The sequence below is a fragment of the Erinaceus europaeus genome, chromosome 9 (assembly GCF_950295315.1).
Source record: "Erinaceus europaeus chromosome 9, mEriEur2.1, whole genome shotgun sequence".
Lineage (NCBI taxonomy): Eukaryota > Metazoa > Chordata > Mammalia > Eulipotyphla > Erinaceidae > Erinaceus > Erinaceus europaeus.
Genome location: NC_080170.1, coordinates 115,669,293 through 115,686,290, shown reverse-complemented (window position 1 = coordinate 115,686,290; position 16,998 = coordinate 115,669,293). Strand labels below are relative to the sequence as shown.

General features: G+C 42.6%; 1 protein-coding gene across 1 annotated transcript in view; it reads left to right on the top strand.

Moving 5' to 3' along the window:
* The first annotated feature begins 5,642 nt into the window (after window positions 1-5,642).
* The window catches only part of LTN1 (listerin E3 ubiquitin protein ligase 1), a 70,904-nt gene continuing 59,548 nt past the window's right edge, over window positions 5,643-16,998 (top strand). The window contains exon 1 of the mRNA XM_060198575.1: window positions 5,643-5,792. Within this exon, the coding sequence (XP_060054558.1) occupies window positions 5,751-5,792 (42 nt within the window). The 5' untranslated portion in view covers window positions 5,643-5,750. The remainder of the gene's footprint in view (window positions 5,793-16,998) is intronic.

Below are 16,998 nucleotides of genomic sequence, written 5' to 3'. Positions count from 1 at the left end.
TGTCAGGGGTCAGGCAGTGGCTCATCTGGTTAAATACACATAATACTAAGTGCAAAGACTGGCTCAAGGATCTGGGTTCGAGCCCTCAGTTCCCCACTTGCGGGGGGGGGGGGGGGACACTTCACAAGTGGTGAAGCAGGTCTTCAGGTGTCTATCTTTCTGTCTTCCTCTCTATCTCCCTCTCCTCTTTCAACTTCCTATCAAATAAAATGGGAACAAAAGGCTACCAGGAGCAGTGGATTCAAATTGCCAGCACCCCAGAGATAACCCTAGAGATAAAAAAGAACCTATTTTAAAAAATATTTTATTATTTATTCCCTTTTGTTGCCCTTGTTGTTTTATTGTTGTAGTTACTGGTGTTGTTGTTGTTGGATAAGACAGAGAGAAATGGAGAGAGGAAGACAGGAGGAGAGAAAGACAGACACCTGCAGACCTGCTTCACCGCCTGTGAAGCTACTCCCCTGCAGGTGGAGAGCCGGGGACTCGAACCGGGATCCTTCCGCCCGTCCTTGCACTTCGCGCTTAACCCACTGCGCTACCGCCGGACTCCCTTTTTCTTTTTTCAGCTCTGATGATTTGCAGGAGTTTTACTGCTCCCGATTGAATTTTTTCAGATAGAAAGGGAGGGAGAGACAGAGGGAGAGAGGGACAGAGCCACAGCACCAAATGTTTGTCCAGTGTCAGGAGCTGAGTCTTAAACATGGGTAGCCTGCACAGCAGGCATCACCCCAAATGAACCATTTTGTCTACCAGAACTTTTGTTTTTTCTTAAGTTATGTTATTGGGCTGGAGTGATAGAATAATGGTTATACAGCAATACTTTGATGCATGTCTTAGGCTTTTAGTTCCCAGGTTCAATCTTCAGCACCACCGTAAGCCAGAGTTGAGCAGTGCTCTGGCAAAGGATAAAGAAAGAAACAAGGAAAGGGGAGGAAGGGAGGAAAGATTTTGTGTGTGTGTGTGTGTGTGTGTGTGTGTGTTGGGGAGGTAGCATAACACTGGATTGTTAAATTCAGCCGCAAGCATTGTATGTACCAGAGTCATATTCATATGGTTCTCTCATAAATGAATAAATATTTTTAAAAGACTTATTTTGTTTTTTAATTATTTATTTATTTTTAAAATTTTAAATATTTATTTATTTATTTATTTTCCCTTTTGTTGCCCTTGTTGTCTTTTTTTTATTGTTGTTGTAGTTATTATTGTTGTTGTTATTTATGTCGTTAGATAGGACCGAGAGAAATGGAGAGAGGAGGGGAAGACAGAGAGGAGGAGAGAAAGACAGACACCTGCAAACCTGCTTCACCACCTGTGAAGCGACTCCCCTGCAGGTGGGGAGCTGGGGCCTCAAACCCGGGTCCTTGCATTTTGTGCCACGTGCGCTTAACCTGTTGTACTACCACCGACTCCCTTTTAATTATTTATTAATGAGATAGAGAGAGTGAGAGGCTGAACCTGGGGCCTCATGCATGTAAAGTCCAAGATAGTACCTATTCTGCCACTTTCTGGGTTACAAAACCACTTTCTCCTTCTCCTTCATCTCCTTTCTCAGCTCTGGCTTATGGTGGTATCAAGGACTGAATATGGACCCTCAGGGGCTTAAGTCATTAAAATCTGTTGCACTACCAATAGTGACAACTCTTTGGCCCCAGGATTTATTTTATTTATTTCATATGACATGACCAGAGCACCACTGTGGTATGAAGGATGGAAGTAAGAGTTTCAGGCACCTGAGTCCTGAGCTCAACCAGCTTGAGTTCTTTCCCCAGCCTCTGGATATGAATCTTGGATATCCCCAGACTCCATCACTACTGCCACCTCGCCATGCTGTCAGTTGCCCTGGAGCTGCTAATCCTTTCTCTGATGCCATCACAAAGCAGATGGATCATCTATTTATCCAGAAGCCCTGACTATTCCAGATTTGACTGAAATACTACACAGAGCATGAGGCCTGACTATCAGAGGCCTGTCTCAAGAGGCTCTCAGATGGGCCAGGTGTTGTCCACACTACCTTTATCAGGACTAAACTGCTTAATAATCCCTTTCAACATTTATACATTAAAAATACATATTGATGTGTAGAGATACACAGCTCTTGAGTCTAATATAAATACACAGACAGGGATGGCAGACTAGCTCACTTGGATAGTGTGGTTTTGCCATGTGCACAATCCAGGTTTGATCCAGGCCCCCTTTGCATTGAAGGATCCTTCAGTGCTGTGGTTTCTTTCACTCTTCTATCTCTGTCTCTGTCTAAAAACAACAACAACAACAACAACAACAAAGAGACGGTAGTGACATAGCTAAATAGATTCCCCATCCCTCAGGTATTCCTTCCAAATTTAAGTATTAGATTATGAAGACCTAGTAAACAAAATAATACAGAACTTTCCAACCTCTTGATTAATAAATTCCTATTAAAATGGATGCAAATGTATGATTCATCAGAAGAGCACACAGCAGAGACAGGGGAGTTAACATTCTGCTTATGCAGCTGACTGTTATGCCTGAGGATTTGAAGTCCCAAGTTCAATTCCCAATACCAACATAAATCAGACCCGAGCTGTGCTTTAGTTTAAAAACAAGAAACAATGTCGTCCAGGAGGTGGCACAGTGGTATAGCTTTGGACTCTCAAGCATGAGGTCCTGAGTTTGATCCCTTGCAGCACATGTGCCAGAGTGATGTCTGGTTCTTTCTCTCTTCTTCTGTCTTTCTCATAAATAAATAAAATCTTAAAAAAAAAACAAAAACCAAGAAACAAACCAACACACAAATATACAGCAGTGAGATGGACTTGCCTACATTGTGTAATGTGAGAGACGTTAAAGACTAAGATATGTAGTTAAATATTACATATGTGGTTGATAGAGCTATCTTAGAGTTCAACCAATAATTATGCACATCAGTATGATCCTATAGATACGTATTGCACAGTGATAATGTCAGTGTATGGTTTTGATACATAGCTTTAACTGGAGCCATCAATAGATAGCGATAACGAACCTGGAAAGATATTATTTCCAAATCAAATAATATTTAAAAGTTTAAAGGTTCATGCCTGAGGAGATATAATAATGATTATGTAAAAAAACTTTCATAGGGAGGCAGGCGGTAGTGCACCGGGTTAAGCACATGTGGCACAAAGTGCAAGGACCAGCGGAAGGATCCCGGTTTGAGCCCCCGGCTCCCCACCTGCAGGGGAGTCGCTTCACAGGCAGTGAAGCAGGTCTGCAGATCTTTCTCTCCTCATCTCTGTCTTCCCCTCCTCTCTCCATTTCTCTCTGTCCTATCCAACAACTATGACATCAATAACTACTTCAATAAAAAAAACAACAAGGGCAACAAGAGGGAATAAATAAATAAATATCAAAAAATTAAATAAAAAAAGACTTTCATGCCTGAAGTGCTTAAATTCCAGCTTCAATCTCTAGCAGTACCATAACTCAGAGCTGAACAGTAAAAGATAAAAGGTCCAGACAATGACAGAGTTGCACATTTCAATCTTTAACAGAAACTGCCTCATTTCCTCCCTCCCCCCCAAAAAGAAACCCTGCACCTAACATTTGCTATAGGGGCAGGGAGGGGGTGTTTGGATGGGGGAATTTAGAGAAGAAATTTCAGACTTTCATTAGACTTGGGAAGGTGGTACAGTGGTTAAAGTGCTAGACTTACAAGCATGAGGCTCTAAGTTCAATCCCTGGTATTGCATGTGCTAGTTCTCTCACTAATGAAAAAAATACATTTTTTATTTATCTACTATCGGATATAAACATCGAGAAATTGAGAGAGAGGAGGAGGTAGAGAGGGAGAGAGACACCTGCAGAACTACTTCATCACTCATGAGGCTTTCCCCATCCAGGTGGGGAACAGTGGCTTGAAACTGGGTCCTTGCACACTGTAATGTGTGCACTTAACCAGGTGTTCCACTACCTGCTTCCCCCAAAATTTATCTTTTAAAAAGACTTGGGAATCTTATTAAGGTGCAAAATCTGATTCATTAGTTCTGCCTTGGGTCTGAGAGTCTGCATGTATATATTTGCAGTGTTGGAGAATGAACCCAGGGCCTTTCATGTACATGCCTCATGCATACCTGGTCCAATTTTGTTAATTTATTTTTGTTATTATTATTTTATTATTTAAAACTATTTATTCCCTTTTTTGGTCCTTGTTTTATTGTTGTAGTTATTACTGTCGTCGTCGTCGTTGGATAGGACAGAGAGAAATAGAGAGAGGAGGGGATGACAGAGAGGGGGAGAAAAAGATAGACACCTGCAGACCTGCTTCACCGCCTGTGAAGGGACTCCCCTGCAGGTGGGGAGCCGGTGGCTTGAACCAGGATCCTTACGCAGCGGGTCCTTGCGTTTTGCCCCACCTGCGCTTAACCCAACTCCCTATTATTATTATTTTTTTAATAAACCAGAGCTCAGCTCTGGCTTATGGTGGTGCAGGGGATTGAACCTGGGACTTCAGAGCCTCAGGCATGAGAGTCTTTTTGCATAACCATTATGCTATCTATCCCTGCCCTCCAATTTTATATTATTATTTTTCTTTTTTGTTTCTTTATTGGAGGATTAATGTTTTACAGTTTCCAGTAAATACAGTAATTTGTACATGTATAACATTTCTCAGCTTTCCACACAACAATACAACCCCCATGAGGTCCTCCTCTGCCATCCTGTTACAGGACCTGAACTCTCTCCTCACCCACCCCAGTCTTTTACTTTGATGTAATACACCGACTCCATTCCAAGTTCTGCATAGTGTTTTCCCTTCTGATCTTGTTTTTCAACTTCTGCCTGTGAGTGAGATCATCCCATATTCATCCTTCTGTTTCTGACTTATTTCACTTAACATGATTTCTTCATGCTACTATTATTATTAACCAGAGCACTACATAGCTCTGGCGGTAAGGTAGATTGAATCTGGGACCTCAGAGTCCATGAAAGTATTTAAAATAACCATTATGTTACCGTCCTCACCCTATTCTATATTTTTAATTTAAAAAAGAGTTGGTTATTATTGGGGGAGGGGTGGGGTGGTGAAAACCAAAGTATCACTCGCACATGCAATGTCATGGATTAGACTTGGGACCTCATGCTTGTGAAGCCAACACCCTATTCACTGCGCCACCTCCTCGGCCACTATTCTATATTTCTAAGAGATCCAGAGATGGAGGGAGACAGGAAATATAAAGAGAGAGATGAAGTGCCTACAATGGCTTTGATGCTGTCCATGGTGCTGGATGGAATCAAACCCAGGGCCTAGGTACATGTTCTACCCACTGAGCAAAATTCTCTGCTGGCCAGAGAGGTTGAATTTTAAAAGATGTAGTACTGTATGACTTTGCTTGAGTGAAACTGCTTCCCAGCCTCTTTCTTGTCTTGTTGGAAGGGACTATATTTCGCTCCCCCAAAAGCTCAGGAGGCAGTTTTTGAGTCCAGGGGTCCAATGCCCAGGTTCCTATTGGTCAATGCCTAGCTTCCTATTGGTCAGGGATGACATCACTCGGACAGGCGTGATTCTAATTATGAAGTCTGCGGCGGCTGGTGGCTGGCTGGCTGCTTAAAGATACTGCTGGGAGGCGGGAGCGGAAGTAGGGTTACTGGAGGGCGGGGCGGGTGGCGGAAGGGGAGGGTCCCGGGGAAAATTGTTCTAGTGGACCCACATCCGGTGCCAGGGGCCGGAAGTTGTGGCCCGGAGGAGTCAGCCGGGGGCTTGCGGGCTGGAAGTGCGGCGGCGACCCGCAACCATGGGCGGGAAGAACAAGCAGCGGACTAAGGGGAACCTGAGGGTGAGTGTGCTGGCGATGGTCCGGCCTGCCGGGGAGCCGACGTCGGCCACAGTCTGGTCCGGCAGGTGCTTGTCTGGAGCGTGTGCGGAGCGCGGCTGCGGGAAGGCGTGTGTTGGCGTGTCGGGTTTGATCTCTCTGTGTTGCGGGGTCTCTGCGCAGGTTGGGGGGCCGGGAGAGAAGGGACGCTCCTTGCTGCAGCTGTCCCCTACCATGGTCGACTCCAGCTGCAAGGTTATCCGCACAGTGTGTGTGTGTGTGTGGGGGGGGGGGTGGCATTGGCAACAGCCGTTCAGGTGAGTCGGCTGGGCAAGGTGTCTCAGATGCTCTCATCCCAGGATGAAACCTGCGGTGGCTCCCCACAACCCTCGGGCTAAAGGGCAAAACCCTTTCTGTGATGTGTGGGCAGCCCCTCGCCCCATTTCAACTCGACTCCCCCCGCTTCCCGCAGCTCATTCCTCCAGGTTCGCAGCTGGTAGCCACGCCAGACCTTGACCTTGCCTGCCAGCTTCCCCAGTGCTCTCAGTTGATTCTGAATTCCTAGTATTCTCTTCCCTGAACTCGCCCGCGATCTCCCTCCGCTGGACTGTAATCCCTCTCCACTCTCTTTGGCTTTGCCTGCTTAATTTTATTCCATTGCACTTAGGACTTTTTGGTACAGCAGTCTCCATACTCCATTTACTTGCTAAGACGTCTTGCTTCACTGGTAATCCTGAAGTATCATGTAAGCAGGTGTCTTTTTCTGCCCCTCTTCTGCTTGGAGTCTAGAACAAGCTTTGGCATATGGTAGAAGCTCACTACGTGCATTTTTTAAAAATTTAATTGTTGTTGTTGTAGTTGTTATTGATGTCGTTGTTAGATAGGACAGAGAGAAAGAGAGGAGGGGAAAGGAAAGACAGACACACCTGCAGACCTGCTTCACCGCCTGTGAAGCGACGCCCCCGCAGGTGGGGAGCATGGGGCTTGAACCGGGATCCTTATGCTGGTCCTTGTGCTTTGCGCCACCTGCGCTTAACCCACCACACTACCGCCCAACTCCCGTTTTTTTTTTTTTTGTTTGTTTGTTTTTTGTTTGTTTTTACCAGAGCACTGCTCAGCTCTGGTTTATGGTGGTGTGGGGGACTGAACCTGGGGCTTTGGAGCCTCAGGCATGAGAGTCTTTCTGCATAACCATTATGCTATCTACCCTCCGTCCACCAAGTGCTTGCTTAAATAAATCCTTTTTACATTTCTTTAAAAATTATATTTATTGGGAGTCGGGTGTTAGCGCAGCAGGTTAAGCGCAGGTGGCACAAAGCACAAGGACTGGCGTAAGGATCCAAGTTCGAGCCCCCGGCTCCCCACCTACAGGGGGAAAGCTTCACAAGTGGTGAAGCAGAGCTGCAGGTGTCTCTCTGTCTCTATCCCGCTCTAACATCCCCTTCCCTCTCAATTTCTGGCTCTCTCTCTCCAATAAAGATTTAAAAATTCTAAATATATATATATATATATATATATATATATTTACTTGTTGAATAGAGGCAATCAGAAATCGGGGTGGGGGATAGAGAGGGAGAAAGATACCTGCAACATTGCTTCACCACTTGGAAAGCTTTCCCCCGGCACGTGTTTGATCGGGGGCTCAAACCTGGGTCCTTGTGCATTATAACATGTGTGCTCAACCAGGTACGCCACCACCCGGCCCCAAGAAATCCTTTTTTTTTTTTTTTAATGTCTTTATTTATTATTGGATAGAGACAAAGTGAGAGGGGAAGGGGAGACTGAGAGAGACATTTGCAGCCCTGCTTCACCACTCGTGAAACTTTCCTCCTGCTGTGGTGGGTACCGTGAGCTCGAACTTGGGCCCTTGCACACTGTGATGTGTGCACTTAACCACGTGCTCCACTGCCTGGTCCCAAGAAATCATTAAGGTATTCTAAGACTATAGGATTACGGATGGTCATTGTTAGAACACAGTCCACTTTCATGAAAATGTGCGCCTTCTCCCCTGCCGCCCCCGCACACATTTCTAGCCCAGTTCTAGAGAGAGCAGTATCACTGACACTGTTTTGGAAAGGTAACAATAGGGTCCAGGCGGTGGCGCACCTGGTTAAGCGCGGGCACACACTAGGACCCGGGTTCAAGCCCCTGGTCCCCCCCACATGCAGGGGGAAAGCTTCACTAGTGTTGATGCAGGGCTGCAGGTGTCTGTCTCTCTGTCTCTCTCCGTCTCTATCTCCCCATCCCTCTCAATTTCTCTCTGTCTCTATTCAGTAATAAGTAAATAAAAATTTTAAAAAAGGGAGTCGGGCTGTAGCGCAGCGGGTTAAGCGCAGGTGGCGCAAAGCGCAAGGACCGGCATAAGGATCCCGGTTCGAACCCCGGCTCCCCACCTGCAGGGGAGTCGCTTCACAGGCAGTGAAGCAGGTCTGCAGGTGTCTATCTTTCTCTCCCCCTCTGTCTTCCCTCCTCTCTCCATTTCTCTCTGTCCTATCCAACAACGACGACAACAACAATAATAACTACAACAATAAAACAACAAGGGCAACAAAAGGGAATAAATAAATAAAATAAAAAATATTAAAAAAAATTTTTTTAAAAAGAAAAAATAAAAAGTAGAAAGGTAACAATAATGCCAGTTATGATAATAATGACTCACCTAATACCAGTACTGTGTTATGTGCTTTATTTGCATACTTTAAAATCTCTTGAAATTTAGAAGTAATTTTTTTACAATGGTTTATTTTTGAAAGATTTCACAAATAAGAAGTTGCAAGAGGGAGTCGGGCTGTAGCGCAGCGGGTTAAGCACACGTGGCGCAAAGCACAAGGACCGGCATAAGGATCCCTGTTCGAACCCCGGCTCCCCACCTGCAGGGGAGTCGCTTCACAGGCGGTGAATTCAGCAGGTCTGCAGGTGTCTATCTTTCTCTCCTCCTCTCTGTCTTCCCCTCCTCTCTCCATTTCCCTCTGTCCTATCCAACAATGACAACAACAATAATAACTACAACAATAAAACAAGGGCAACAAAAGGGAATAAATAAAATAAAATAAAATAGATTAAAAAAAAAAAAGTTGCAAGAATACAGTAGCCATAACTGTGTGTGTGTGTGTGTGTGTGTGTGTGTACATATAAAGACATAGAATGAGAGGGACTAGTGCTTTGTGCACAGGAGTCGTGTACTTTATCTGCTGAACAACCTCCGCTTCATTATAACCCATATACATTTTACTTAAATTCAGTAATTGTCAATATTTTATCACAGTTCACAGTTGCTTTCTTCCCTCCCCCTTTTCATATTTTACATATTATTGCATAGAGATAGAAACTGAGAGGGGAGAGGAAGACAGAGAGACACCTGCATCCCTGCTTCACCACTTGTGCAGCTTCTCCCCTACAGGTGGTGTCCAGGGGCTTGAACCTGGATCCTTGTGCTCTGTAATGTGTGCGTGCTTAACCAGGTGTGCCACCACCTGGTCCCTCCTCCCTCTTTACCAGAGCACTGCCCTGCTCTATTCTTCTTTTCGGTTAATTTATTGGATAGAGAAAGACAGAGAAAATACTAGGGGAAGGGGGTGAGTAAGAGGGCCAGGTAGCAAAAGATCTTTCTTAGTTTGTTCTTCAGATTGTAGACTTAGACGTGCTTCCTTGGATGCTTCTAGGGAAGAAGGACTGAAGTAAGTGTACTATATAGAACTAAATTTTAAGGGGCCAGGTGGTGGCGCACCTGGTTGAGCACACACACCACAATGCGCAAGGGCCCGGGTTCAATCCCCCGGCCCCCACCAGCATGGGGAAATCTTCACAAGTGGTGAAGCAGGGCTGAAGGTGTTGCTGTCTCTCTTTTTTAAATTTTTTATGTTTATTTATTTTTCCCTTTTGTTGCCCTTGTTTTTTATTGTTGTGGTTATTGTTGTTGTTGTTGTTGATGTCCTTGTTGTTGGATAGGACAGAGAGAAATGGAGAGAGGAGGAGAAGACAGAGAGAGGAAGAGAAAGATAGACACCTGCAGACCTACTTCACCGCCTGTGAAGCGACTTCACTGCAGGTGGGGAGCTGGGGACTCGAACTGGGACCCTTACACAGGTCCTTGGGCTTTGTGCCATGTGCGCTTAACCCGCTGTGCTACCGCCCGACTCCCTCTATCTCTTTGTCTTTTACCCTCTCTATCTCCCCCTTCCCTCTTGATTTCTGGCTGTCTGTATCCAATAAATAAAGATAATAAAAATATTTTAAAAAAAGACATGAATTTTAAGATTCTTGTTTTTTGAAATATGAACATAAGCATCTGACACATTAGAGGAATTAACAAAATATAATGACTATATTTTACTTATTTTTGAATAATATTTATTAGTGGTAGTTTGTTACAAGAGTGTAAGATTACATTGTATAGCTCCACACTATACCCACCCACCTAAATTCTGTGTCCCCACCCTCTCACCTCCCAAAGATAACCACCAAGTTCTCACAAGTCTTACTGTTTGCTTGCTTCTGTTTTTGTTTGTAATTTTTTTGTAAGTTCATGTAAATCAGATCTCAAGATTCCACATGAATGAAACCATCTTTTTTTTTTTAAGACCATAGGCATACATGCATCTATCTATGTATGTAAATTTTTCTTTTCCCCCTTTACCAGAGCACTCTTTGGCTCTGGTTTATGATGGTGTTGTGACTTGAACTGGGATCTAGAAGCCTCGGGCATGAAAGTCTCTTTCATAACTCATTATGCTATTTCACTGGCCCAAGTGACTATTTTAAAATTCAGTGTAGGGATTAATGACTCAGCATACATGATTTGTGGGCTGCAGAGATACCTCATTGGATAAGGTGCCTGCCTTGCCACATGAATCCTAGGTTTGAGTCACTGGCAACATGTAGTAGAACCATTGACATCTGGTGTATGGTATTTCTCCCTCTGTGTTTCTATCTAAATTAAAAAGTGGCCTGGGAGCAATGAAATTGCATGTGTGTCAGACCCTGCACTCCCCCCCCCCTTTTTTTTTAACTGACCAGGGAGATAGCTTAGCCCGAGTACACAGGATTTACATGCAAAAGGTCCCAGATTAGACCCCCTCCACCACCACTATCCAGAGCTGAACAGTGCTCTGGTAAACAAAAAACACACAACCCTCTTCCTTTATGTATTTTTCCCTTTTGTTGCCCTTGTTGTTTTTTATTGTTGTTGTAGTTATTGTTGTTATTGATGTAGTCGTTGTTAGATAGGTCAGAGAGAAATGGAGAGAGGAGGGGAAGAGAAATATAGACACCTGCAGACCTGCTTCACTGCTTGTGAAGTGCCCCCCCCCCCAGGTGGGGAGCCGAGGGCTCGAACTGGGATCCTTATGCTGGTCCTTGTGCTTTGCGCCACATGCACTTAACCCGCGCTGCGCTACTGCCCTACTCCCCTCAGTTTAGAATTTATCTTGGACTCCTGAAAGTCTGGACCAAAATTCTTCATGGGATGCAAAAGGTGGAAGGTCTGGCTTCTGTAATGGCTTCTTCACCTGACTTGGATGTTGGCAGGTCATTCCATACGCCCCAGTCTGTTTCTATCTTTCCCTAGTGGGGCAGGGCTCTGGAGAGGTGGGGTTCCGTGACACATCGGTGAGGTTGCCTGCCCAGGGATGTCAGGATGGAATCATCTGTAGCATGGTGTCTGAAAAGCAGTAAGATATACAGGCAGGACAAATTAATAAACAGGAATCCAATGGTAGGAATAGAGCAGATGAAGTTAGGGGTATTTGTGCAGGAAGAAGCTAGGAAGTCTATTTTAGGTATGTTCCAAGAGCATGAGCTCTTTTTTTTTTTAATAAAGATTTTATTTATTTATTAATGAGAAAGATTGGAGGAGAGAGAGAAAGAACCAGACATCACTCTGGTACATGTATTGCCAGGGATTGAACTCAAGACCTCATGCTTGAGAGTCCAGTGCTTTATCTACTGCGCCACCTCCCAGACCACGAGCACGGGCTCTTTACAATAACTTTTGAAATACTGAGGTAGAGAACTTTTGATGAAACAAGGCTCTAATCTTATGAACAACTACTTTTTTAAAAATGGAATTTTTATATCTTTTGTTTGTTTGTTTAATTTAGATTTGTTTATCATTGGTAGGACAGAAAGTGAACCGGCATATCCCTCTGGCATGTGCAATGCCTGGGATCAAACTTAGGACCTCATGCTTGTTATCTTCAGTGTTTTGATCATCATGCCACCACATGGGCTGCACACTCATTTTTGGTCAGAGAGTAAAAACTAACATGCAGAATATTCCTTGACAAATGATTTTCCTAAATATAGTTTCTCCCCCTTGCTTTTTTTTTTTTTTTTTTTTTTGTAGGAACAATTTAGATAAAGTAAGGAGGATACATTTAGGTGGGTTGTAATGTATCCTGGGCTTCAAATTAGGCATTTTCCTTTTAGATGGCAGTGAACATGTTCGTTTTCAATAGTTCAACTATATTATTTCTCTGTCATAATTACTCCCTTAACTTTTACTGCTTGAAGGGTACTTAAGTATATTATACATCAGTCTCATAAATCACGGGTTGTGATTCAAAGCTAGGAGGTGTGTTTTATTATCTTTATTTATTTAATTTAGAGGGTAGGGGAGATACAGAGAGAAAGAGAGGCACCTGTAGACCTGCTTCACCGCTTGTGAAGCTTTCTCCTTGCAAGTGGGGACTGGGGACTCAAACCTGGTTCCTTGAGCACTGTAACATGTGTGCTCAACCAGGTGCATCACCACCCTGCCCAGGAGGTGTGTTTTGTATTCCTGATCCTTGTCTGATTTCTTTGTTCATAATAATACAATTTATTACCATTCTAGCTTAGACTAGAATGAGGTTAGGCTGTGTTTTGGATTGTGCAAATGAATGTCACCCCCCTCAAGAACTCCCACTCTAGAAGCAGTTGTCATTAGATTTGTTCTGTGGTGATTGCTTAATAAATACTTGTTGGGTGGGTGGGTGGGTGGATGGATGGATGGATGGGAAGATGTAATTCACTTATCAGTTAATTTTACATCACTATAAGGACATGTGCATTTATACATACACACATAAAGGTGGTAATAAAAGTTTCAAGAAGCACTACTGGTTCTTTCTTAAAATTGTATTTATCATGAGAGAATGAGAGTGGAGGGTAGGAAGGAATACTGCTCAGCTCTGGCATAAGATGGTGCTAGGATTGAACTTGCGACCTCTGGAGCTGCAGGCATGAAGCTGTACTCTAACTGATTATTGTACTGATTATTATTATTATTATTATTAATTTAATAATGATTGACAATACTGTAGGATAAGAGGGGTACAATTCCACACAATTCCTACCACCAGAATTCCACATCCCTCCCCTCTATTCGAAGCCTTCCCACTCATCATCCCTCTGAGAGCATGGACCCAGGATCATTATGGGGAGCCGAAGGTGGAATGTCTGGCTTCTGTAATTGCTTCTCCGCTGGATCTGGCCATTGGCAGGTTGATCCATACTCCCAGACTATATATTTTTTAAGTTTTTATTTATAAAATGGAAACACTGACAAGACCATAAGATAAGAGGGGTACAATTCCACACAATTCCCACCACCTGAACTCCATATCCCATTCTCTCCCCTGGTAGCTTTCCTGTTTTTTTTTTATTATTATTGGGGAATTAATGTTTTACATTCAACAGTAAATACAATAGTTTGTACATGCATAACATTCCCCAGATTCCCATTTAACAGTACAACCCCCACTATGTCATTCATCATCTTTCATGGACCTGTATTCTCCCCACCCACCCACCTACCCCAGAGTCTTTTTTTTTTTTTTTTCCCCAGAGTCTTTTACTTTGGTGTAATACTCCAATTCCATTTCAGGTTCGACTTGTGTTTTCTTTTCTAATCTTGTTTTTCAACTTCGGCCTGAGAGTGAGATCATCCCATATTCATCCTTCTGTTTCTGACTTATTTCACTCAACATGATTTTTTCAAGGCCCATCCAAGATCGGCTGAAAACGGTGAAGTCACCATTTTTTACAGCTGAGTAGTATTCCATTGTGTATATAGACCACAACTTGCTCAGCCACTCATCTGTTGTTGGACACCTGGGTTGCTTCCAGGTTTTGGCTATTACAAATTGTGCTGCCAAGAACATATGTGTATACAGATCTTTTTGGATGGATGTGTTGGGTTCCTTAGGATGTATCCCCAGGAGGGAAATTGCAGGGTCATAGGGTAGGTCCATTTCTAGCCTTCTGAGAGTTCTCCAGACTGTTCTCCACAGAGGTTGGACCAATTGACATTCCCACCAGCAGTGCAGGAGGATTCCTTTGACCCCACACCCTTTCCAGCATTTGCTGCTGTTACCTTTTCTGATGTATGACATTCTCACAGGAGTGAAGTGATATCTCATTGTTGTCTTGATTTGCATTTCTCTGACAATCAGAGACTTGGAGCATTTTTTCATGTGTTTCTCGGCCTTTTGGATCTCTTCTGTGGTGAATATTCTGTCCAAGTCCTCCCCCCATTTTTGGATGGGGTTATTTGTTGTCTTGTTGTTGAGTCTGGCAAGCTCTTTATATATGTTGGTTATTAAACTCGTATCTGATGTATGGCATGTAAAGATCTTCTCCCATTCTGTGAGGGGTCTCTTGGTTTGGGTAGTGGTTTCTTTTGCTGTGAAGAAGCTTTTTAATTTGATGTAGTCCCATAGGTTTATACTTGCCTTAGTCTTCCTTGTAATTGGATTCGTTTCATTGAAAATGTCTTTAAAATTTATGTGGAAAAAAGTTCTGCCAATATTTTCCTCTAAGTATCTGATAGTTTCTGGTCTAACATCCAAGTCCTTGATCCACTTGGAGTTTACTTTTGTATTTGGTGAAATACAGTAATTCAGTTTCATTCTTCTGCATGTTTCAACCCATTGTTTCCAACACCATTTGTTGAAGAGACTCTGCTTTCCCCATGTAATAGTCTGGGCCCCTTTGTCAAAGATTAGATGTCCATAGGTGTGGGGCCTCATTTCTGGGCTCTCAATTCTATTCCACTGGTCAGTGTGTCTGGTCAGTGTGTCTGTTCATGTTCCAGTACCAAGCAGTTTTGATGACAATGGCCCTATAATACAGTTTGAGATCTGGGAGTGTGATGCCTCCGGTTCTGTTCTTTTTTCTCAAGATTGTTTTGGCAATTCTAGGTCTTTTCTGGTTCCAGATAAACATTTGTCGCATTTTTTCTATTCTCCTAAAAAATGTGCTTGGGATCTTGATGGGGATAGCATTAAATTTGTAGATGGCTCTGGGTAATATATTCATTTTGATGATGTTAATTCTTCCAACCCATGAACATGGAATATCTTTCCACTTCTTTGTGTCTTTTTCAATTTCTTTGAGTAGTGACTCATAATTTTCAGTATACAAGTCTTTCACTTCTTTGGTTAGGTTTACTCCTAGATATTTTATTGTTTTTGTTGCTATAGAAAAAGGAACTGATTTCTGGATTTCAATTTCTTCTAACTTAGTGTTTGCATAGAGGAATGCCACTGACTTTTGAATGTTAATTTTATAGCCTGACACATTACTGTATTGCCTGATGATTTCCAAAAGCTTCTTGCTGGATTCCTTAGGTTTTTCCATGTATACTATCATGTCATCTGCAAATAAGGAGAGTTTGACTTCTTCTCTTCCAATCTGTATGCCTTTTATTCCTTGCACCTGCCTGATTGCTATGGCAAGAACTTCCAACACTATGTTGAATAGTAATGGTGATAGTGGGCATCCCTGTCTAGTACCTGATCTGAGGGGAAATGCTTCCAGTTTTTCACCATTGAGTATGATGTTGGCTGTAGGTTTGCTATATATAGACTCCACTATCTTCAGGAATTTTCCATCTATTCCCATTTTTTGTAGTGTTTTGATCATAAAGGGATGTTGTATTTTGTCAAAGGCTTTCTCTGCATCTATTGATATGACCATGTGGTTTTGGTCTTGCTTTTGTTGATGTGGTGGATCACATTGATTGATTTATGTATATTAAACCAACCTTGCATGCCTGGGATAAACCCCACTTGGTCATGATGAACAATCTTTTTGATATACTGCTGTATCCGGTTGGCTAGAATTTTTTTCAATATTTTCGCATCTATGTTCATCAGAGATATTGGTCTGTAGTTTTCTTTTTTGGTTGTGTCCCTGTCTGCTTTTGGTATCAGGGTGTTGTTGGCTTCATAGATGCTGGCAGGGAGTATTCCAGTGTCTTTAATCTTCTGGAAGACTTTTAAAAGTAGAGGTATTAGTTCTTCTTTGAAAGTTTTGTAGAATTCATTTGTAAAACCATCTGGTCCAGGACTTTTATTTTTGGGAAGATTTTTGATAACTGTTTCAATTTCATTAGCTGTGATGGGCCTGTTCATGTTATCCACTTCCTCTTTACTTAGTTTTGGAAGTTGGTAGGTATCTAGGAAATCATTTCTTCCAGGTTCTCTAGCTTGGTGGCATATAGTTGTTCATAGAAGCCTCACATGATATGTTGAATTTCTGTGGTGTCTGTTGTGATATCTCCTCTTTCATTTACTATCCGATTTATTTGGGTCTTCTCCCTTTTTTGTTTTGTGAGTCTGGCTAAAGGTTTGTGGATTTTGTTTACTCTTTTGAAGAACCAACATTTACTTTCGTTGATCTTTTGTATGGTTTTCCTATTCTCAATGTTATTTATTTCTGCCCTAACTTTAGTGATTTCTGTCCTTCTGGTTGCTTTAGGGTTCCTTTGTTGTTCTTCTTCTAGGTCTTTAAGATGTGCAATCAGGCTATTTATTTGTGCCTTTTCTTGTTTCCTAATGTGTGCTTGTATAGCTAGGAACTTCCCTCTTAGGACTGCTTTAGCTGTGTCCCAAATATTTTGATAGCTTGTGTCTTCATTTTCATTGAACTCTAGAAACATTTTGATTTCTTCCTTGATTTCCTCTTTGACCCAGAAGTTGTTAAGAAGTGTACTGTTGAGCTTTCACATTTTGGGACTGTTACTAATCTTTTGTTGATTGTTAAGTGTTAGTTTAATTCCACTGTGGTCTGAGAAGATGCTTGGGATGATTTCAGTGCTCTTGATTTGGCTGATGCTGTCTTTGTGGCCTAACATATGGTCTATCCTTGAGAATGATCCATGTGGATTTGAGTAAAATGTGTATTCCAGTTTCTTGGGATGAATGACTCTGAAAAATGTCCAATAGTTCTAGTTTATCTATCTCTTCAT